General features: G+C 45.6%; 1 protein-coding gene across 2 annotated transcripts; it reads left to right on the plus strand.

Annotated features, from left to right (window-relative positions):
- The first annotated feature begins 1,245 nt into the window (after positions 1-1,245).
- Aldh3a2 (aldehyde dehydrogenase 3 family member A2) lies at positions 1,246-21,912 on the plus strand. 2 transcript variants are annotated; one of them, XM_021175621.3, is made up of 11 exons: positions 1,246-1,575; positions 3,114-3,345; positions 4,087-4,172; positions 6,011-6,219; positions 9,235-9,352; positions 11,535-11,676; positions 13,227-13,393; positions 15,935-16,034; positions 17,830-18,065; positions 18,899-19,011; positions 20,439-21,912. In XM_021175621.3, exons 1-10 carry the CDS (start codon positions 1,423-1,425, stop codon positions 18,977-18,979), a joined length of 1,524 nt encoding a protein of 507 aa, XP_021031280.1. In that variant the 5' UTR covers positions 1,246-1,422; the 3' UTR covers positions 18,980-19,011; positions 20,439-21,912. The 2 variants fall into 2 exon arrangements, with proteins under 2 accessions (XP_021031280.1, XP_021031281.1); XM_021175622.2 differs by lacking the exon at positions 18,899-19,011 and having other exon boundaries at positions 1,247-1,575.
- The last annotated feature ends 268 nt before the right edge of the window (positions 21,913-22,180 follow it).

The raw sequence follows: 22,180 nt of genomic DNA on the forward strand, positions 1-22,180 counted from the left end.
AAAGTAAAATCGGGCACAAATTCATTGTTATTAATGTAAGAAAATATAACAGACTGAACATTGTGTGATTTCATTTTTCAAAATTATTGTATACTTAGATCTCAGAGAGGGTTGGTTGATTAAAAAATTTTATATATTCACAAATAGCAAAAAAAAAAAAAAGAAGTAACAGATTCATAGTCGCCAACCAATCAAGCAAGCAGCCTATTAGAGTGCTATTGCTATTTATAGTAGATATGTAGTATGGTTTGAACCACTCATTATTGGACTCAACATATATTTTGAAGATCAAGTCAAAGAGACAGGGAACACTGTAGGAAGTATGAGTTGTTTGCTGAAGAATAATCAAAAATTCTAATGAAATTAACTATAAGTCCATTATAAGTGTAAATAGAGATTAGCATTTAAATGTGTCCTTGGGAGTCCAAGGAAAGATTGGGTGAGAGCCTTCTCTGCTCTCTACAGGTAGAATTAGATGAGTGACTGCGCGGAGAGAACTTAGTCCCAGACATTTGAACACTTTAATGGGTCAGAAAAGGGAGAAAATCCAGAGATGGAAAACCTAGGGAATGCCAAGGGAGGGAAGTGGAAATGTTTCCAGAAGATGGGAAGGACAACACAAAGTGACCGCCATCGCTGAGCAGCCCTAGATGGGTACGAATGTCAACCATTGGTAATTAGCCTGGAGAGGAAATTTGGAAAAAAACCTTGGATGGTACGCAGTAGAGAGGATTGAAAATCAGTGTGGGCGATGACAATGCTTGTGTGTGTGTACGCTGGATTCACCTCCTTCGCGTGCATGCGTGTATGTGTGTGTGTGTGTACGCTGGATTCACCTCCTTCGCGTGTGTCACCCGGCCCGCCCCACCTCCTTCGCGTGCGTGTGTGTGTGTGTGTGTGTGTGTGTGTGTGTGTGTGTGTGTGTGTGTACACGCTGGATTCACCTCCTTTGCGTGTGTCACCCGGCCCGCCCCACCCAGGCCCAGAGACTTTGCCTCTGAATCTGAGGCACCGCAGGCGAAGGGAGACTCCTTCCGGCCTGGTGAGCACCCTCCGGCCTCAGTTCCTCCTCCTAGAGGCCGCTTGGCTCTTTTCTAAAGCCAGAAGGACTTCTTCCGCGTCTTTGCGTTCCAAAAGTTGCACCTACACACCGGGCGCCCGGGGACAGCAATCCCAAGGCTAGATTAGTGGTAAGGGGCGGGGCCTCATAGTCACGTGCAGCGGTCCAGCCAATGAGTGCGCACTTTGTCGTTAGCGGCGGAGTGCTGGGGTTTGGCCCACACCCGGCCCGGGTCTAGGCCAGTAGGCGGATGGGACCTAGCAGCGGAAAGTGGCAGTGAGCTGTGGCGTCATCCGTAGCAGCTCCTTACTGGTACAGTGCTCCCTCACCTGCCTCGCTCCGCGTTCTTCTCAGGCCCGGCCATGGAGCGCCAGGTCCTACGGCTTCGCCAGGCGTTCCGGTCTGGCCGATCGCGGCCGCTGCGCTTCCGATTGCAGCAGCTTGAGGCCCTGCGGAGGATGGTGCAAGAGCGGGAGAAGGAAATCTTAGCAGCCATCGCGGCAGACCTGAGCAAAGTGAGCGTCCAGGGTGGGAGGGGCCCGATGAGCCACCTTATTCCTTCTCTGTAGCAGGTTGTTTGGTTTTGTTTATCCAGCAGTTAAGAGGAAGCAGAGTACCCAGGACTCTGGACTCTCCAGCCCCGCTTAGAGCCCAACTGTTGTATTTGCACGCATATTGAAGTGCATACTTTACTTGGCGCCGGCAGTTTCTCGTCTACGAACGCTCTGTATAGCCTTGCCCATTTCTGCTGCGTTCATAGTCTCTTTCCTTACAATGTGCAGTTAACTCTGGATAGTCTGGAACTCAGTAGTTTGTCTGCTTGGTAGATTTCAGCTATTGCACGCCCTGTCTTTATTTCATGACGTTTAAAGAATGGTTTCTTTTTGTTGACGGTTCTTTTTATTTCCTATAATCTTCAGCACTGAAATTCCCCTCATGACTTTGTGTGACATTAATCATATACATGATTGACCTCTAGTATACAGACAATCACCCTGGGGACCTGATAAAATACAAATCCTGACTTAGTCCTCGTGAGACAGTGTCTGAGATTTCTAATGAGGTCCCAGGTGTTTAGAAGCAAGCTTTGAGTACCAAGGTTTTAAGTAGTGTTCGAGGTACAACTATGGTCTCTTGTACTCTCTAGTAATATTATTTCTCCCTTTTACTTTCTATCTCTATTCCAGGCATGGTAAGACCTTTATTTTCAGATTTGCAATCAAAGACTGCTTCAAAAAGTGATAACAGTAGTTGTACTAGAAGCTAGAATCCTTTCTTCAGAGTACTTCTGGTAAAGAGGGGCTGTGGTAATTAGTAAACAAGATAGGATAGTGAATATTAAAACAACTCTGTGAATCATCCATTCCTCAAACATCAGATAGTTTGTGTATGTTTGTTCATACGTAGTGTGCCTGAAGAAAATATAGTAAGTCCAGAATTTAAAATCTGGCTCCAAAATAGAACATATGCAGGTGTGACTCTGGTTATAAACCAGTGTGTTAAGGATGAAGTATCAAGATGCTGCTCAAAAGCAAAGTTGCCACGGTACCTACATCATGACTTCGGGAGGCTGTTATTAATTGGGAGGTGATGCTGAAAGAGATCATTTTTAACCCTATTTTAAAAGGCTTGGATCGGTAGTGAAGACGTTAGAGGCACTGAATGTATTAGAGAGGAAGAATCATCCTGAGTATCCAGGGTGTGCCTTATTGAGAACTTGGAGATAAAAAAAAAATCTGATAGCAAACTGGGGGAGAGGGTGGTATCTAATCATACCAGTTGTCACTGCAAGTATACTTGGTCTGAGCTTTGTGACATCCTAAGTTAGTGGTTCTCAACCTTCTAATGCGGCCACCCTCCATACAGTTGTGGTGACCTCCAAACATAAAATTATTTTCATTGCTTCTTCATCACTGTAACTTTGAATTGTGAATCATAGTGTAAAATGTCTGATATGCAACCCCTGTGAGAGTTGCAATCCACAGAGTGAGAACCACTGTCCTAAGCCAAGTATTAGATAGTTTGTGTAAGAGTAACTGACCTTCTCTTCCAGAGTGAACTCAATGCATATAGTCATGAAGTCATTACCATCCTTGGAGAGATTGATTTTATGTTGGGGAATCTTCCTGACTTGGCTTCTGCTCGACCGGCTAAGAAGAACCTGCTGACCATGATGGATGAGGCCTACGTTCAGCCCGAGCCTCTGGGGGTCGTACTGATTATTGGAGCTTGGAATTACCCTTTCGTTCTTACCATGCAGCCGCTGGTGGGAGCCATTGCTGCAGGTCTGGTGCCAGCTGTGGTGTCTTTATTCCTTTGTCGAGGGTTGTATTTTGTCTTAGTGTTTGTAAGTGTCCAGAATACATTTTCTTTAGTGGTTGGCAGCAGCAATTTATTGAGAATCCATTCGTGTACGTACATGGATGAGTGCTGCTGAGAAGTTGAAGTTTTCCATGACTACTGAAGTACTGGGGGCATGAATCTGTGAGACTCAGAGGCATCTGATTGAGTCAGTAGTCCCAAGTCTTTGGAGTCAGGCATTCATATTCTAATGTGGTTTCAGTTTACTGGCCTCTGTCTTTACACAAACCAGTCTAAAATCCAAGTCTGACCAGTTTCTTTATTTACATGAAGGTATTGGGCGTAATGCTAGCTAGAGTGTCCAGTGAATCCCAACAGGTGGAAGCTCCAGATCAACGCTTATGTTGACCGAGCCTGTTAGCTCAATGAGTCTGAGCAGAGAGGAAACCCTACAGGCAGAGCTACAAAGAAAGAGATAGAAATCTGGGGGACTGTGAGGAACTGGCAGAGCCTGTTGTCAGTGAGATGCTGAGAGCTAACGGGTTAGCGCTTGGGAAGGAAAACATGATGAACAGAAAGAGGACAGGAGATCTGGGGGTTTTGGTGGGGGGGGCAGACCTAAGAGCTGCAAAAATAAGTGAAACTTAGCCTGGACCTGTACATGGGGTAGCTATCAAAGTTACTCAAGTCCTGGATGATGTCATTGTGCTATTTGCTTTATTTAGGAAATGCTGCCATTGTTAAGCCCTCAGAACTCAGTGAAAACACGGCCAAGATCTTGGCTGAACTCCTCCCTCAGTACTTAGACCAGGTAAGAGTATCTTGATCCGTCTTCAACACACCTGTTTATGGTAGAAAACACAGATACAATTCTTGTGCTAGTGGATGTCATTGCTGGCTGGGGATCAGTACGATTTCCTTAAGTCCACAACAGTTGGCTTAATAAAGGAAGCCAGGTTCCAAAACACCTTGTAGAATGACCCAGCAACTGTGCTTGCTCAGTACAGTGTACTTTGGCCTGTGACTTTATACATATCTTTCATCTCTTTCTACCCTCTGGCACTTGGGAGGATACAATTTTAGACATGATTTATTTAGTGAAATAGTTAATGAGAAGCTAGCATGTTTTGATCACTTGGTTTTTTTCCTAATCAAGTATCGTTGTGTTATTATATGAGTACTTCTGCTTCGTAAAGAGAGTGCCTTCTTGACCCAGCACTCCGAGTTAACATGCGGGTATTGAGAGCATCAAAGGCCGACTGGGGGGGGGGTGTCCTACCCCCAGCTTTTGGGTAGGGAATTGAATTCAGAAGCTCTCCTGTTCTCTAGAGAGGAAGTTGATTGCATTGTGACTGCGGGGTCCCATGTGCATCTGCAGGGGATGTTATCCACTTAGCTTTCATCAAAAGGCAACTTGAAAACCCCTGATTTGTGTTATATTTATTAATTTGTAATTTCCCTGCACCTGACTTCAGTTCTTAGAGTCATTTTGTTCTGTTCATTGCCGTAGCACCATTGTCATAGCTCACAGAACAGCTCTGTTCTCTAGCTTGGTTATCCAATGTAGAAGAACGAAGTGGAAGATAGTGAAGGGTCATAGGTCAAATAGGACTTGGAACCAGAAGATACAGGGTTACTAAGGTCTTGCTTTGCCAGATTACCTATGGAGTAAGGCATGTATAAATTAAAACCTACACTAGTCTGCTGAACTCTAAAGTGAATAAGATGGAATTAGCCTTCTAGTCAGCAGGAGATCAGATGAGAAGCAGAGACTGCCAGGCCAGCTCATTCATTCTCCATCTGACAGCTCAGACGCCCTTGTGCATCTCATGCTTGCCTTGCCATTTGCTCTCGGTCTTTACTTGTTTTTCCATGCTGTTATAATTCAAGGTCTTTTCTCTCAGTTAGCTATCTAATGGAGGCGTAGTGCATGTACCGGGTATGGGTACAGACGTTATGCGACATGGAACTTTTCCCAAGAACAAGCTCAGAGAGTGTCTGAAGTCACTGATGCTAGTGAGGGACAGAGCCTAGATCCAACCCATATCTACTTCAGAACCAAGCTCCTCAGATCTGATGCTCCGAGTTCGTCCTGTTCGTTCAGCAGACAGAGACCGATTCACCCTAGTCTTAGCCTCTCTCCTTGTATTGTGGACAGAGAGAGCATATAGGGATTAAGATAGCTAAGTGCAGGGCTGGAGATGGGTCAGGAGGTGGAATACTGGCCTGGTGTGTACAAGGCTCTGGACTGGCTCCCCACACTGTGCAAAACGAATGAGAGAGCCACAAAATTCCCTTAGAGCATCCGCCCCTCGTCTCCCACGTGACCCCTGTGGGGAGCATTGGCTCTCAGCTCCCACGTGACCTCTGTGGGGCGCATTGGCTATCAGTAGTGCTTTCATTGACAAGGTCACGTAGGAAATACTGGACTCTCAGTCCTGCGTAGCTTGGTGTTTCCCAGTTGCCAGCAGATACGTTGTCCTCCATTTTTCTTGGATCACCGCTCTGATCGGTCGTTCTCAGGAGGGGATTTTGATCTTTTGGTTTTGCTGAGTACTACTTATTTATGCTGGGGGGGGGGGGGAATCTCTGACATGAGGCAATAAGATTAGTTTGACAGAGCAGGAATCTTGTTTCTCTCTCTTTAAGGACCTGTACGCGATTGTTAATGGCGGTGTCCCGGAAACCACTGAGCTTCTGAAGCAGCGGTTTGACCACATTCTCTATACAGGGAACACTGCAGTTGGAAAAATTGTCATGGAAGCTGCTGCCAAGCATCTGACCCCTGTGACCCTGGAACTCGGCGGGAAAAGCCCCTGTTACATTGACAGAGACTGTGATCTGGACGTGGCTTGCAGGTGGGGCTGGCTTTGTTCCTGCGGTTTTCCCCAGCAGGTAGAAGGTTTGCTAATGGCTTGTTTTCCTTCATGCTTGGACCTCATGACTCACAGCCTCAATGGTCATCAGACTTTAGTGGTTGGTGTGCTCAGGAATAACTGGAGCCTCTCGAACTGTCTTCTGATGCCACACATAGGTCCTGCCAGCATGGCATTTTCCTTAGGAAGTTTGGAAATATTCTTATGAATATAAACCTTTTTCATAAGACATTTTGCCCAACGTTGCCTCCCCCCTCTCCTCCCGCTCCCAGTGCTGGGAATGACTCTGGAGCTTTATTACAGCAAGCCTGTGGTCCACATTGAGCTGCACTCAGAGCTCATGGCAAGGAATTCTGATGTTTTGCTGGTTGATGAAACAGATAGTTCAAAGGGTTAAGTGTATTAGTAAAGTGTTTAAATTCTCAGTTGGAAGAGCATCGTGTTCACTGCTCTGCTGAGATCTTTTACTAACAAAACAGTATGACAGATATTTTGAATAGTGGTTTGCATCTGGGAACCAGTATAGCTTGTCCTGCGGGCAGGAAACTGGAAGCCCCACCTCTTCCAACCAGTGATTGGCTGTGGGTATCGTTATTGATCGATTAAGAACCAAATGAGGAACAGGACCTTCAGCATTCACAGGCAGGTTCCTGATCAAAGCATCAGAACTAACCCTACATCTCATCTTTTCTGTCCAATTACAAACAAACAAACAAACAAAAAATCTTCTCCCAGACATAAATGGAACAAAACCATAACAATCATGTAAATCACACAGTTAGTATGACACACGGCTAACATCCAGTCCATCATGTTTGTCAGTTAGTATGACACACAGCTAACATCCAGCCCATCATGTTTATCAGTTAGTATGATACACTGTTAACATCCAGCCCATCATGTTTATCAGTTAGTATGACACACCATTAACATCCAGCCCATCATGTTTATCAGTTAGTATGATACACTGTTAACATCCAGCCCATCATGTTTGTCAGTTAGTATGACACACAGCTAACATCCAGCCCATCATGTTTATCAGTTAGTATGATACACTGTTAACATCCAGCCCATCATGTTTGTCAGTATGACACACCATTAACATCCAGCCCATCATGTTTATCAGTATGACACACCATTAACATCCAGCCCATCATGTTTATCAGTTAGTATGATACACTGTTAACATCCAGCCCATCATGTTTGTCAGTTAGTATAACACACCACTAACATCCAGTCTATCATGTTTGTCAGTTAGTATGATACACCGTTAACATCCAGCCCATCATGTTTGTCAGTTAGATAAAGTACTCTACCATCATTCCTAACTTTAAGAATTATGATCCTACACCTGGATTATGTTTAGATTTTAGCCTGTAACACCATCTGAAAAACACATCTTCCATTCTATAACCTCTCTCAATGGTCCCCACCAAAGCATCAGAAACATCCCCTACAAATCAGTGGCGCACGCCTTTAATCCCAGCAGAGGCAGGTGGATTTCTGAGTTCAAGGCCAGCCTGGTCTACGAAGTGAGTTCCAGGACAGCCAGGGCTACACAGAGAAACCCTGTCTCAAAAGAACAAAACAAAACAAAACAAAAAAGATCAGTCCCTCTTCACTAAATTAGGTTTGACTGCAAGGGAATGACTGTCTCCATGCTCTGGGTGATATAATTTTCTCTTCTTCAGAGCTGTGGCACCGTGGAGGAGATAGGGAGTTAGGTCATAGTTGCTGCTTGGCCTCTTAGAATAGAGTAGAACATCAAGAAAAAGAGACCAGTGGTGAGTGCTAGGTTTTGTGCTAGGGCTTTGTCTGTATGTAGGAAGGAGGAGGGTCTACAAGGAGGAGCCTGGTAGAGGATGCTGGCTATGCCTTCTACACCTGCACAGCTGGCCAGCAATACTGCAGCCACAGTGGAAAACTGGAACCTGGACGGTGCTCACTCACTATCCCAAATGGACTTTTGGCTGGATAAGCAAGGGAAGAGTGTTGGGAGGCCACTCTCTTTTCCTGCAGGCCAAGTCTTCATAGCTTGTTAGGTACTGTTTACCAGGAAGACTCGTTTTCTTGCTACTTAGAATATTTTACCTCCGTTGAAAATGTGTTGTAAAGGCTGGCGAGGTGGTTCAGTGGGTCAACATACTTGATGCACAAACCTGACCATCTGAGTTTGATACCTGGAGCCCATGTTTTTAAAAAGCCAGATTCTGAGTAGATGGGAGGCCTCAAGTATGGAGCGAGCAGAGCGGCAGAAATGAGAGATGCTGCCTCAGTAAGGTAGAATGAGAGAACCAGCTCCCAAGATGTTGTTGTCTGGCCTACACGCGGTGTGCGCGCCCCCCCCCCCCCCACACACACACTGGCATGCATGCTTCCATGTACACACATGCACACACACAAAATCGAAAAGAAACCTGAAAATGCATTCAAAGTTTTAACTAGATGATCTACCGCTCCAGTTTTTATTTATCTTGTTTTTAACAATTACTGAGTATACAGAGCCATATCAGTTGGCATGACGGTTAACCTTAGCTGCTCGCTCCTTCCTGGTGGTGGGTGTCATGTGACCAGACATCAAGCTCCTGCCACCATGACTTCCTGCCCTGATGTAGTACCCTTCAACTGTGAGCCAAAGCCAGCTCTTCCTTCCTGAAGTTACCTTTGTCAGATGTTTTGTCAAAGCAATGTGTAAAGTAACTAACCCATTGGAAGACAGTAAAATGGAAACCGTGGGGGCTGGAGGGTGGCTCTGCAGTTATGAGCACTCTTAAGCGGTTAAGAAGCTGCTCTTCCCAGCGATCCTGAGTTTAATTCCCAACACCCACATGATAGCTCACAGCCATCTGTAATGGAATCTGATTCCCTCTTCTGGTGTGTCTGAAGACAGATCACTCATATACATTTAAAAAAAAAAGGAAGGAAGGAAGGAAGAAAAAGAGACTGAATTGTATAGATAATCTGTTTTTTGTTTGTTTTTGTTTTTTTTCTCCTTAGACGCATAGCCTGGGGAAAGTACATGAATTGTGGTCAAACCTGCATTGCTCCTGACTATATCCTGTGCGAAGCCTCCCTCCAGAATCAAATCGTACAGAAGATTAAGGAAACGGTGAAGGTCTGTGTCCAGCAATTGCGATCCCACTGATTTCAGTAGGGTGAATGTCGAGTGAAGTACTTGCAGACAGCATCTCTGTTCACTTCTGCTCCCAACCCAGACAACCCCAGTCACCTGTGTGACTGCATTCACTCACGGGCTAGTTGAAAACCCTGCATCTGCAGGGGTCAAGGTTGAGGTGATGCAGGTCCACTTAAATCAGGTTATTGATTTGTTGACAATTAGTGGAGACATATAGTTAAATGTCAGTGTTGTCTGTGGCTTTGAGAGAATGTTTCCAAATCACTTGAAGAGAGAGAGCCCTTATTGGTTCTTGCTGATGAAGTTTATCAAGTTGTCATGTTTGTAGAGGACCAGATGGCCAGTAGTTTGAAGGACTGAAGTAAATGCCTTCTTAAAGTCCACCCTGTAGAGCAGTGGTCCCAACCTTCCTAATGCTGTGACCCTTTAATATAGTTCCTCATTTTATGTGACTCCCAACCATAAAATTATTTTTTATTGCTATTCATAACTGTAATTATGCTGCTATTAGGAATTGTAATGTAAATATATGATACACAGGATATCTAATCTATTACCCTATGAAAAGGTCATTCAGCTCCCGGGGTCGGGGTGGGGGTCACGACCCACAGTTGAGAATTGCTGCAATGGAGGGTTATCCATCTTCTAGGGTATATCAAGGAACTAATGAAGACAGTGTTCTGGTAACTAAGCTAAGGCTTGAGAGAGAGATGGGATTTTCACTGTTCGAGAGTGTTTGACCAGGGTGTGAAGAGCGCTAAGCCACCTCGCAGAGATGAACTTTTTGTTAGTTGATCATCAGGGTAGAGAATAGCAAGGAGGAATGTATGACGAGAGTGAGACCAGGAAGTATAGAGAGACGGCGTAGGTGAGACTGGGGAGTCAGACAAGGAGGACATCAATGCTGTCTAGATCAGGGGCTGTCGACGGGAGAGTGGATCAAGGTCCCCGTGAGACTGAATGCAGTTGGGAATTAGAACTGTGCTTTATTGAATATGATGATGAGTTCCAGAGGATCAAGGGCCCCTCTTCCTGCCTTTGAGGAGTTTGTGCTATGACATAAGAGTTCCCAGTCAAATAACTTGTTGGAATAGCTAGGGAGCCACTTAAAGTAAGTCTCTAGCCCTTATCTTAAGGACTGTGATTGCTCTGGTATGGTCCCCACCCCCAGCTTGTTATTCTGTGATTCAGTTAATCTGAAAACCTGGCTGTGTTGGTGGCCTTAGCCTCAGATAAAACATACATTTTAACAGGCCTGGTAATTTAACAAGGATAGATACATTGAATAGTTTAACTGTTATCAGTGACTGGTAAAAAATACCAGTACAGAGAAGACAAAGCCAATGAAACAACAAAGACTGGCAAACTTTTTAAGTAAAGGCTAGAAGAGAGTAAATATTTAGAGTTTGAAGACCAAAGAGACTCTGCAGCAACTGCCCAGCTTCTGGGAGAGACTCACGGATGGTCAAACAAATGGCCTCTCCCTGACATCGGTTCCACTTCCACCAGGAAGGGCTGTGAGGAGACTGGGGAATCTCTAGGAATCTGAAACAAGAGAAGTGCAGGCAGAAGGGTGCGCACACGTGTGTGTGTGTGTGTGCGTGTGTGTGTGTGTGTGTGCGTGCGTGTGTGTGTGTGTGCGTGTGTGTGTGTGTGTGTGTGTGTGCGTGCGTGTGTGTGTGTGTGCGTGTGTGTGTGTGTGTGTGTGTGTGTGTGAGAGAGAGAGAGAGAGAGAGAGAGAGAGAGAGAGAGAATGTGTGCATGTGTGTGTTTGTGTGTGTGAGGGGTGTGTGTGTGTGTGAGAGAGAGAGAGAATGTGTGCATGTGTGTGTTTGTGTGTGTGAGGGGTGTGTGTGTGTGTGTGTGTGTGTGAGAGAGAGAGAGAGAGAGAATGTGTGCATGTGTGTGTTTGTGTGTGTGTGAGGGGTGTGTGTGTGAGGGTGTGAATGTCTGAGTACCTGTCTTATTTGTTAATGCTTGACTTGTCTAAAAACTTGAAATTACGACTATGTGCTAGTACTAAATTATTTAAAGAGTGGGTGTTGGATTTGATGAGGGTATAAGCCAGGTCAGTGTTTAAACACCAGTAGATTTTTAACTTATTAAAGAAATAGGCATATGGGTTTTGTCACAATTAAATAACTCCTGTTCTTTTTAATAGGACTTTTATGGGGAAAACATAAAGGCTTCTCCTGATTATGAAAGGATCATCAATCTTCGTCACTTTAAGAGGTTACAAAGTCTGCTTAAAGGACAGAAAATAGCTTTCGGTGGAGAGATGGATGAGGCCACACGCTACTTAGGTAAAGGAAAATCACCTTCTCCTGTGGGAGATAGCAATTTGGCCTCACCCAGCATTTACTGTTCCTACACAAGCTGTAAATATTGCTTTTGGTGGGCTTCTTAAAGTGCATGTATGCATGCCCCTTTTAGATGATCTTGTTACTTTCATTTTCTTATATTTTCTTGTATGTTACTTGATTCTTTTATTCTGAAATCATGAGGAGCAGAAGGGAGTTTTACATAATTATCCCCATTTATAGATGAGAACATAGCTCAGAATCCCACCATTAAATAGCAGCAAACCCTTCCAGAGATGGTGCTTGGAGTGCTTGGAGTTGCTGGTCTTGGCCTTCGCTTGTTCACATTCCTTGTGTATTTTGCCTCTTTGCCATGAATATATATTACTTCCAATTTCATCTTATATGGAACCTAGGGCCCCACGCATGCTGCACAGGTAATCTACCACTGGGCTTCAGACCTCCAGGTCTGTCATTGCAGTGCCCTGTGATCCTAGCACCAGTTCCTATCTTAGCTGTGTTTCTGTTGCTGAGATAAAACATTATCACCAAAAGCAACTTGAGGAGGAAAGGTTCCTCTCAGCTTGTTACTCTCAGGTCATTCCCCATCCCCAAGGGAAGGGAAACAGGAACCTGGAGGCAGGGACCTAAGCAGAAGCCATGGAGGACCCCTGCTCGCTAGCTTGCTCCTCGTGGCTTGCGCAGCTTGCTTTCTTAAACATCCTAGGATGACCTGCCCAAGGTGGGACACCACCCCTGTGTCCTGGGCCTGTCCATATCATTAATCAGGAGATTTGCCTGTAGGCAATCTGATGGAGGTATCTTCTCAACTGAGGTTCCTCTTCTCAAATAACTCAGGTTGACATAAAAACGAACTAGCATATATGTAAAAGTCGGGAGATGACTTGAGGGAGGTGTTCTCTCCTGTGTGGGTTTTAGGGATTTAAATCAAGTGGGTAGGCTCACTGCTGGGTACCTTTGCTTGCTGAGCCATGCCATCGGCTCTTACTGGATTTTTAAATACAATTTCCAAAACTAGGACACAAGATGATGGGAGAAATACAAGCATGTGTGGTGGGCCAGGGAGCTGACCCCAAATTAATTTACTTTTTTATCAGCTGTTTTAAAAAAATCTTAGAAGGATACAAATAATAAGGAAATTCATAGAGATTCTCCTGAGTTGTTGGATGTTTCTGAGGTTGTTACTACCATTGAAAAACAGAATTCTTCCATCCCACTCTTCTTCTTCCAGTCTTCTAGGTCACAGTGTGTCCTAGAAGAGACAGAAGAAAGGAAACTGGAGATTAGCTTAGGCTAAAGTAGGGCTCCTCCCTGAGTTCCACAGTGGATTTGGAAAGCAGAATTTGGGAGGAGTCAGAGCTTCTGGCACTCAAAGCTATGCCTGGAACATGGAGGACAAGCCAATAGGCTCTGTGTAGTGGATGCCCAGTGGGTGGTTAACCCAGAGGAATAAAGAGGAAGTTTGAGTTTTGCTTTCTTTGTCTTAAACTTGACCATTTGTATCATTTATTTGTTTGTTTGTTTGTTTTTAGCCCCAACCATACTTACAGATGTTGATCCTAACTCCAAGGTGATGCAAGAAGAAATTTTTGGACCAATTCTTCCAATAGTGTCTGTGAAAAATGTAGAGGAAGCCATAAATTTCATAAATGACCGTGAAAAGCCCCTGGCTCTCTACGTATTTTCTCGTAACAATAAGGTACGCTTTACAGAGAACAATCCACCCTCAAGAATCAGACTTCTTTATTGCTATAACACATACATGGTTTATTTGTATATCAAAGTTGACTGACCGACTATTAATAGCTTGCTGTCTTAGGTCCGGAAGCCTTGGTTTATTGCTGTATCCTTATCCCCTAGGGTTAGAGCCGAATCCACAGGAGTGAGTGGGCTTTTAAATAACAAACACCTCCAGGATAATTAGAAAACCTACATGCACCAGCAGGTGGAGGTTTTTGTGACATGGCTCCGTAGAGCCTGCCCCTGTGGCTCAGATGGCATTACTAGCCACTCAGATGGGGCTAGGGAAGGCAGAGGCCTCTGGCACCATCATATATATGACTGAGAGAACTTGGGTTTCAGGTTCCCAAAGGATGGCAGCCCTGTATCAACAGGCAAGTAGCTCTTGTCTCCTCCTGTGCCATTTCCATCAGTAGGTGACTGCTCTTAGCTTCCATGTGACTTCCATGTGGACATGTAGGTCCAGGATCCTCCTAGAGAAATGGAAAATGAGAATGGGGAAGAAGGACCAGTCGGTGTGAGGAGTTCCTTGGCCAGGGGCCATGTGCAGTTTCTGATAGTGAGGTGCTGTAGTGACTCAGTGGCTTCGGGAGCTCGCAGTGCTAGGGAATTCTCATGGCCATACATACTTGAAAAGAGATAAGTGTGCACGCTACAGTAAAGTCTGCTAGCAGCATGCGACTGAGTGCCGAGCTCTTCCCCTGTGGTCACTGGGAAATCCCATTTGAAACCCGCCATGAATTCTCAGGGCGTATTATTAGTACCTGAGTGGAATGACGGTTGTTAGTTCAGTATCACTGAGGCTGCTTTGTTTTGTTTGAGAAAGGGTTTCTCTGTGTAATAGAGCCATGGCTGTCCTGGATTCGATTCGTAGATCAGACTGGCCTTGAACTCACAGAGATCCACCTCCCTGTGCCTCCCAAGTGCCAGGATTAAAGGCGAGCGCCACCACACTCAGCTTGTGGCTTTTTTGATCTTAGGTCAACTAACTATGTATTCAAAAATAAGTCTAAAGTCTTTTCGCCCTTCATACCTGTTAATCATGTAGTATAATTTAGATCAGAGATTGAGATATAATAATTTTAATGTACTGTTTTTATTTACTCTTTGAAAATTTCATGCATGCATACAATATATTTTGACACATCCACCCCCTAGTTCTCCCCTAACTCTACTTTGTCCACTTACTCATGGTGTGGGGTCATCCACTGGAGCGTGGTTGAGATTCTAGGGGGCATACCTGTAATGAAACAGACTCTCCTGCTCCCAGAGCCATCCAACTGTCAGCATCTTTTTAGCTATGGGATAGGGGCTCACTAATCTCTCCCCATCCACAATGCAGTGTTGACTGGCTTAATCTTACACGGTCACCCGCAGCTGCGTGCTCTCAGGAGCGCAGTGGTCTTAATTGCTCCTCCCCACCCTCTGGCTCTCACAGTCACCACCCTCTCCTTGGTAATCCTCAACTCCCAAGGGTAGGAGTGTGATCTAAATGTAGAGTCTGCACACTCTACAGTTACTTCCTGTCTTCTCTTTGGGAAGTTGAGAGTTTCTGTGGTAACTGCTCTCCACTGCACAAGGAAACCTCTCTGATGATGTCTGAGAAGTGTACTAATCTAAGGGTATAGAAATGCAAATTTAGAGGGTAGTTTGACACTAAGCACTTAGCAGAATACTTTGAGTCGTAGGTTCGAGTCGTTAGGAACCTCTAAGCTTCCCAGCCATGGACTCTTGATTTGTGGTGCTAGGCATGCTCCTGCTGCAGTGCTACCCCCATATCATTCCTGCCACTCCTGCACCCACTGGCATAGCTTGTGCTGGTCATCATCACAGTTCACAGGTTCACTGCCGCATAAGACTCCCCCCAACCCCTGACTCCCTCACCTCCAACAGCCTGTTAGCATCCCATGGTACTGTGAAAGCTCTTCAGGGCAGAACCCTTCTGGTCAGTACCAACTTCAGAGAAGTAACTATTTCTAAATTGTTGGTGCTATGTTGGACTATAGAACTTGATGGTGACCAAGTAAACAAAGGTTCAGAGCCACTCTTCTTCATCTACAGCCTATGTGCTGGGGACCAAATGTCTTTCAGATTTCAGAATTCTTAAGGCACTGTGTACCTAGGCTGGCCTTAAATTTATGCTTCTCCTGCGCCAGCTTCTTGGTTGCTGAGATACAAGCATGTGCCACCCAGCTCGATTGCAGAATTTTTTCAGGTTTTGGAATATTTCCCTATGAATTATGAGCTGTCTTGGAGATGGGACCTAGGTTTAAGCACAGACCCCTTCTGTGTTTCATGAGACGATGTATTCATAACTCGAAGATAATTTTATACAATATTTTTAGATTTTGACATGAACTTTGTGTCTCCCCAAACTTAAGAACTTACACCAACACACAAAGCCAGAATGAATGTCCTTAGAGACCACAATGAGGCCTTCCAAGACACGGGAGTGAGAGGACCTTAGGTCTGACCTGCGTGCCTTTGGTCTGTTCCTCAGCTCATCAAACGGGTGATTGATGAGACCTCCAGTGGTGGAGTCACCGGCAATGATGTCATCATGCACTTCACTGTTAATTCTCTGCCCTTTGGAGGTGTGGGTAAGTATGACTGTCTTCATTATTATTCTATTGCTGTCATGAGATACCGTGAGCAAGACCATCTAAAAGAGAAAACATTTAACTGAGGGCTTGCTTATAGTTTCAGAGGGTTACTCTATCATCCTGACAGGGAGCATAGAGGAGGTAGACAGGCATAGAGCTGGAGCAGTTTGCAGAGAGCTCATATCTGCTCTGCAAGTTGTAGGCAAAGACACTCAGGCTCAGACTCGACCTGGAGTGGGCTTTTGAAACCTCGAAGCCCCAGTGGTATACCTCCCAAAAGGCCACACCCATTCCAACAAGGCCACACCTAATCCTACCCAAACAGTTCCACTAATGGGGACCAAACATTCAGACCTAGGAGCTTACGAGAATGGCTTCCCAACTCACCATAGCGACCTTCTCTGAATAGAAATGTGCCAGAAGCATGTTTCCCGGATTTCTTGTACGAGCTGTTGAAAGTTGGGTACTGTTTATTGTGCATGTCCCTACGACCATGTCCTCCTCCGGCCACTCAGCTTAGGGTCATTTTCTGGTTGCTGCTCACCTGGCTTGCGGTCATTTCCTGATGGCCTGGGCAGTACCGTCTGTCCTCATTGTCACTGACCACAGCTGTGATGACTTTTCTTCACCTCACTACTTCCCTTACTTAACTATGCTACCAGATCTTCCCAGCTTAAGGACCAAGAATCAGGTTTCAGATTAATTAGCGAGATACCTGTATTTAAGTGCCGTACAGTGAGAGAAAGGTTTAGAATGCCAGAAACAGAATCCCTCTGTGTTCTACTCGAGTTGATGCTGAGGTGGGTAGTCAGTGCTACATGCACTAGCCCCGCAAGCCTCTGTGGGGAAGGGCAGCCTTTCCTCGTGTGCTGCTTGATTTGATGCGTGAGAGTCCCCCGTTCTCTAGAGGATGGGCAAGGGGCATTTTGTTGTGGTGGAAGCGTTGTGGATGCAGTCTGGTCCTTTCCTCTGGGTCCTTCCTACCATGGTAATGGCTTTTGCTGGCCCCTCTTCCCCTCCCTCAGTGTCCTCGGGTTTTCTCTCTGGTGTCATTGTCTCTCCAGTGAATCAGTCTTGCTTTCTGACTGATCCCCTCCCTGCAAACACTGGTGACTGAGCTGTGACCTGGCCCCAGCCAGCTGTCCCCGGCTTCCAGGCAGCCTGCCTGCCTTCCGCCGTTGTCCATTGCCAATGCGCAGGACAGTTTCATCTGCAGTCTGTTGTGTGCATTGTGGATTATATCGTGGCTTCCAAGATGACAGAAGTTTTTCCTTGATTATTCTTATCTGGCCGTATAACCTTGTTATCCCATTTTCAGTTGCTCTTCAAGAATTTAGAGGAAACAAGTGAGGGGAGCCATGGATAAATAAGGTCACATGGACTGATGGGAAAACACACGTACAGCATTGAGTGTCAGACTAAACTGAGCTCACATTTTAGCTTCCTCGTTTAGAAGCCATGTGACCTTAGGCAGATTGGATGGCTCTGGGTTAGAGGTTCAGGCCACCACAGGGCTGTGGTGGGACTCCCCAAAGAACACCCCGAAACACTTAGCACACTTCTGGTACAAAGGACAGCACAACCCGAGAGGGGATACAAATCCTGACCCTGCATCCTGCCTGAGAGGGCGGATGGTTGTGCTGGGAGCCAAGTTGGGAAAGGATTTCTGAGGAGAAAGGCCAAGAAGTTGAATGTCTCCCTCTCGGGCAGAGCACAGCCAGGCTTTCTCAGTCTGTGTTGAAATGGGAAGCCCCCACAGTGAAATTCGTATCTTCTCTTCCATTTATTTCAGGTGCCAGTGGAATGGGGGCATATCATGGAAAATACAGTTTTGATACCTTTTCTCATCAGCGCCCCTGCCTGTTAAAAGGGTTAAAAGGGGAGAGCGTCAACAAGCTCAGGTACCCGCCCAACAGCGAGTCCAAGGTCAGCTGGGCCAAGTTCTTCCTGCTGAAGCAGTTCAACAAAGGAAGGCTGGGGATGCTGTTGTTTGTGTGCCTGGTTGCTGTTGCAGCTGTGATTGTCAAGGTGAGTCCTTCCCCCTCCTAACAAACCAGTCCTTCTGACCCTTCTTCCTATCTGGGCCAGGCTGCTGTAAGTCCATCTCTGTTATCCTGCCTCTGGTCCTTCCTCCTCGCTGGGGGCTGCTGTAGCTACATCAATCAGCTTCTAAAGATGGCCAGCTCCCTGTTTCTGTAAACACAGTCATCTGCTGTCCTAGCTGCTTTCGACTGCAGTGTCAACCTTCAGTAGCTCTGAAGGCTGAATGTCCTATAAACTCAAAATGATTACAGGATTTTACCAACTTTTATGAGAGTCTAAGACACTGTGGAGCTTTCTGGAAGATTCTGAGCTATTAGCTCTCTGCTCCTCTGGGTATTGGTATTCTCTGTTCAATTTTAATTTGTTCTTGAACGTGCGTGAAGTCGTCCTGGTGATAGGGAATGGTGGTAGTGGAAAGAAATAGGCAAGGGGTGTAGTTCTTATTAGGCATACTTTCCCTTCCAAAGTGGATTGCCAGATAAAGTTTGTCTTGGGCCACAGGTCATCACAGAGGTGACATTGCAAAGAGGCCCTCGTGAGTGCCTCCTTTTCTGGGCAGCTGTCATCCCTGGGGTGAAGGAGGGAGTCTGTGGGAATGAATATCAAGGTGGAGAGGGGAAGGGTTTCCTCAGACAGCTAACTAAGGACATGTGGGACAATGTCTGTGAAAAGTGGCTGTGGATGAGAGGCCTGGCGGAACTGCCATGTTTATAGATGTTGTATCTCAGTTAAAATGTGAAAAGTTGTTGTCTTGCACTAGCGCCACGCTGATGGATTGGTGATAACAGCTGCATTTGAAATCATTTGGGTTTTCTCAGAAATACCAAGCTCTGCCGAGGGGAAAAGCCCTGTTGGCTTCTCTGATAGTTCATAGCCGGCGCTGGTCCAGTAAGCCCTGACGGTCAGGCCCCGGCTGTCTGTTGAGAGTGAGGTAGGAGTTTCCTATTTTTCCTTCTGTGTGTGAGGTGGGCCAGGCTAGGTTCTGTTTGGTTTTAGTTGTTTCTATTAGCTGAAGGTTTGGGGTTACTGACAGAAGGTTTAGCTTACTTACATGTACTGGACCTTGGTCTGGAACTAATCAGTGTTAAAATTTAATCTAGGCATCGTTTTAAAGGGACAGGGATGGGTCCTGGTAATCTGAGAGAAATGTAGAAGAGTAGTGTCTAGGCTGGGTCTGGCAAAGCCTGCGTCCTGATTAAAAATGAGTGGCCACATGTTGAGCTGCACCGCTGCCTCCGTCAGTCTGGGAGGTGCACCATGCAGTACTGTCTCCGTCAGTCCGGGAGGGTGCACCGTGCAGCGCCAGTCCACAGTCACTATCTGCATGTTTAATGTTTGTTTCATAATTTGAGAATATATATTTTTTAATCTCAGTCGTTTCCTTTTTAATTAAAAATAAACCCCTGCAGCTTAGGGATTCACTGTGGCAGTTCAGGGCTTTCCCTCTTTTCCCTTTTTTTTGAGGCTGGAGATCTGGTTGGAGGTAGGCTTGGGTCTCTGGTCATTTCATTTGACATTGATCCCTTAGCCTAAGGTGCATACTTTTGGTTGGGGTAGAATGTCTCAACCTCTGGGGTGACATAGAGGACCAGGCTGAGTTAGTGCTTCCCAGGCCTACCTTGTCCCCAAGAGGGCCCACCTAGCTATCAGTGCAGTACACAAGGCAGCCTTGAGTTCCCGAAAGGGTGTGGCAGACAGGTCTTCGTTAGCCAGGGTCTTTGGTGGGAATGAGAACATGCAGGCTTGATCCTTGGCTTGGTTACCAAGTTAAGATTTTTGGCAAAGCTTCTACGTGGATCTTCCCTACAGAGTGTGGGGGAGTTTGCAATTTCCCAGGCCAATTTCAGCTTCTCCCATCTCCTTACTATCCGCCGATACATTCATTACTTTTTTAACCTGGGATGGAGTCAGGGGGAGATCTGGCCTTTTCCCTTCGCTGCCTCTTTGCTCTCTTCTCTGACCTTTTATCCTGTTTGTATCAAAGCATATTTTATTCTAAGCGGTGATCCCGAGTGTAGCTTGTGTTGCTCCTTTGGGTCTTTAAGAACATTCTAAAGCCGTCTGTGCTGCTCTTGAACTTAGAAATGAGTTCCTCAGTTTTAGATTTCATGCCAGTGCTGGGCTCCTCCTACCACAGAGCCGGGGTAATGCTTGCTTCTGTAATGCCTGCTAGCTTTGCACGGTGCGCAGTCTACCCCCTGCATGATTCTTTATTTTCAGTTGAAGCGGCACTATGGCTTTTTAGGAACACATAGCTTTTTCTTTATTATGAATTTAGTCTGGGCTTATGTTCTAAGGCTTGATGTGGGTGGGTTTTTTCATAACAGGATAACATGAATCCTTGTCTCCTCTCCTTAGGATCAGCTGTAATGACTTCCTTGTTGCCTCTCCTGAAGTATCACTCTACTAAATGGTTAACAAGCCAATACTTGTAAAATTATACCCAAACCAGGAAATTCACAGATGTACTGCAATCAAACCTAAGCTGTTGCCACAAACCACTAATGAAACTCAATGTTTGAGCCAAATCTTCCGCATTTGACAGCAGTGCAGGTGCTGAGAGGATGTAGACCGGCCTGGGGCGAGAACACGTCACACTAGATCCCAGTCCACGCTGATGCGTCAGGGAGACTCGATAACTGCTCCTTGGCCATTTTCCTCGAGCCCATAGCTCTGCCCACTCCAGTGTCAACACCACCCAGGCTTTCCAGCTGACCCTGTTATCTTGAGAGCGGAGGCTAGGTCCTCCCAGCTACTGTTAGGCATTGAGGTACTAAAACTGCAGGTGGGTATGTCCATCTCATCCATTTTGGCTTGAGACCGGCCTTCAGGAGTCCACTCTCCATTTAAACATCCTTTCTTATTCATAGGGCACCACCCAAAGTCTGTGTGTTTGTGACAGTCTGTTGGGACTGTCCCAGTGCCTTTGTGATGACCTAAACTGCACTGAGTCTCTTGCCAAGAAGCAGTGCTTTTTTGTGAAGGCCACTCAGAGCATCTTGCAGTCACAGCTGTTCCTGAGCCTGAGGCAAGAAGACTCCCGAACCCAGGACTTTGAGGCCAACCTAGGCAACATGATGGGGACCCTCCCCATTCTTCATAAAAATCCCCTCAAGATCCTCAAGTTGAATGTTTTGTAGATCTTCAAGGATAAGCCTTCTGCTTATTTTCCTAGCACAATGCAAGGAAATTTTACTTTTTAAATCTTAGAGAGATTCCTACAGATCTATAAAGCATGGAGCCGTTCCTGTAGTGGTGGTGGTGGTGGTGGGGAGCGTATTATACCCCAGGGCTTCAGAAATCACAGGACAGGGATTGCTGGAGAAGACTTCGAGCTGTGGAGCACACTGAAGGGATGGGGTGGTCAGAAGCGCTCCCGAGCAAGCTGGGCATCATTCTCCCTCAGATCCTAGTGTGGCTAAGCAGGGATGTGGCAGAGAGATCTGTGTGGATCTGGCTTCCTGCTGCTGGGGCCTGGCTGAGCCCAAAGCTCCAAGCCTCACTGCCTTCCTGGGGTCCAAATTAACTTGGCCCACTCAATGAGAATGTAATATGCTTATTGAATGTATAACCGTGTTTGCTGAGTAACCTGTCTCACCGTTGAGCCTGTCTGAAGTGTATTGTATGAAGGAAGTATCAAGAACAAATCATTGGCCCGTCTAGCAAATAGTTGCTTAAGTAGCAGTTGTCATAGACTAATCATAAAATATTTTGCACAAAATTTCAATGTTGAACTTGCACTTACTGTTGTTATAGTAAATTATAAATCACAGCTTCTAGTTAGGCCAAAATACTTACTCTACTGATCTTCAAAATAAATGTATTTCATAAATTATTGTGAGTGTTAATTTTGACCTCAGAAATGGAGATATGATACAAAGTTCCTTTGTAAATCCATTTTTCCTTTCTATCCCTCAAGGATGTCGTTTGCTAACATTGGTTGACATGCTTTTTTATTTGAAATTTTCTCAGATCTCACATTCTGTTCTGTGAGTATGTGATAGTCACTGTGCCATGTGTCACCACTGAGCCTGGAGCTGTGTCCACCAGTCACAGGCCCGAAAACAACCGAGAATTTGGATCAGTGCCATCTGCCATCC

Source organism: Mus caroli, unplaced genomic scaffold (genome assembly GCF_978045245.1).
Source record: "Mus caroli unplaced genomic scaffold, Mus_caroli_1 scaffold_13, whole genome shotgun sequence".
NCBI lineage: Eukaryota > Metazoa > Chordata > Mammalia > Rodentia > Muridae > Mus > Mus caroli.

What these genes read in the sequence shown, in the direction of transcription:
- Aldh3a2 (XM_021175621.3), top strand. Translation starts at nt 1,423, where the DNA reads ATGGAGCGCCAGGTCCTACGGCTTCGCCAGGCGTTCCGGTCTGGCCGA. An exon ending in TCGCGGCAGACCTGAGCAAA is followed by an intron (nt 1,576 to 3,113) that starts GTGAGCGTCCAG and finishes CTTCTCTTCCAG; the next exon opens with AGTGAACTCAATGCATATAG. An exon ending in GATCTGGACGTGGCTTGCAG is followed by an intron (nt 6,220 to 9,234) that starts GTGGGGCTGGCT and finishes TTTTCTCCTTAG; the next exon opens with ACGCATAGCCTGGGGAAAGT.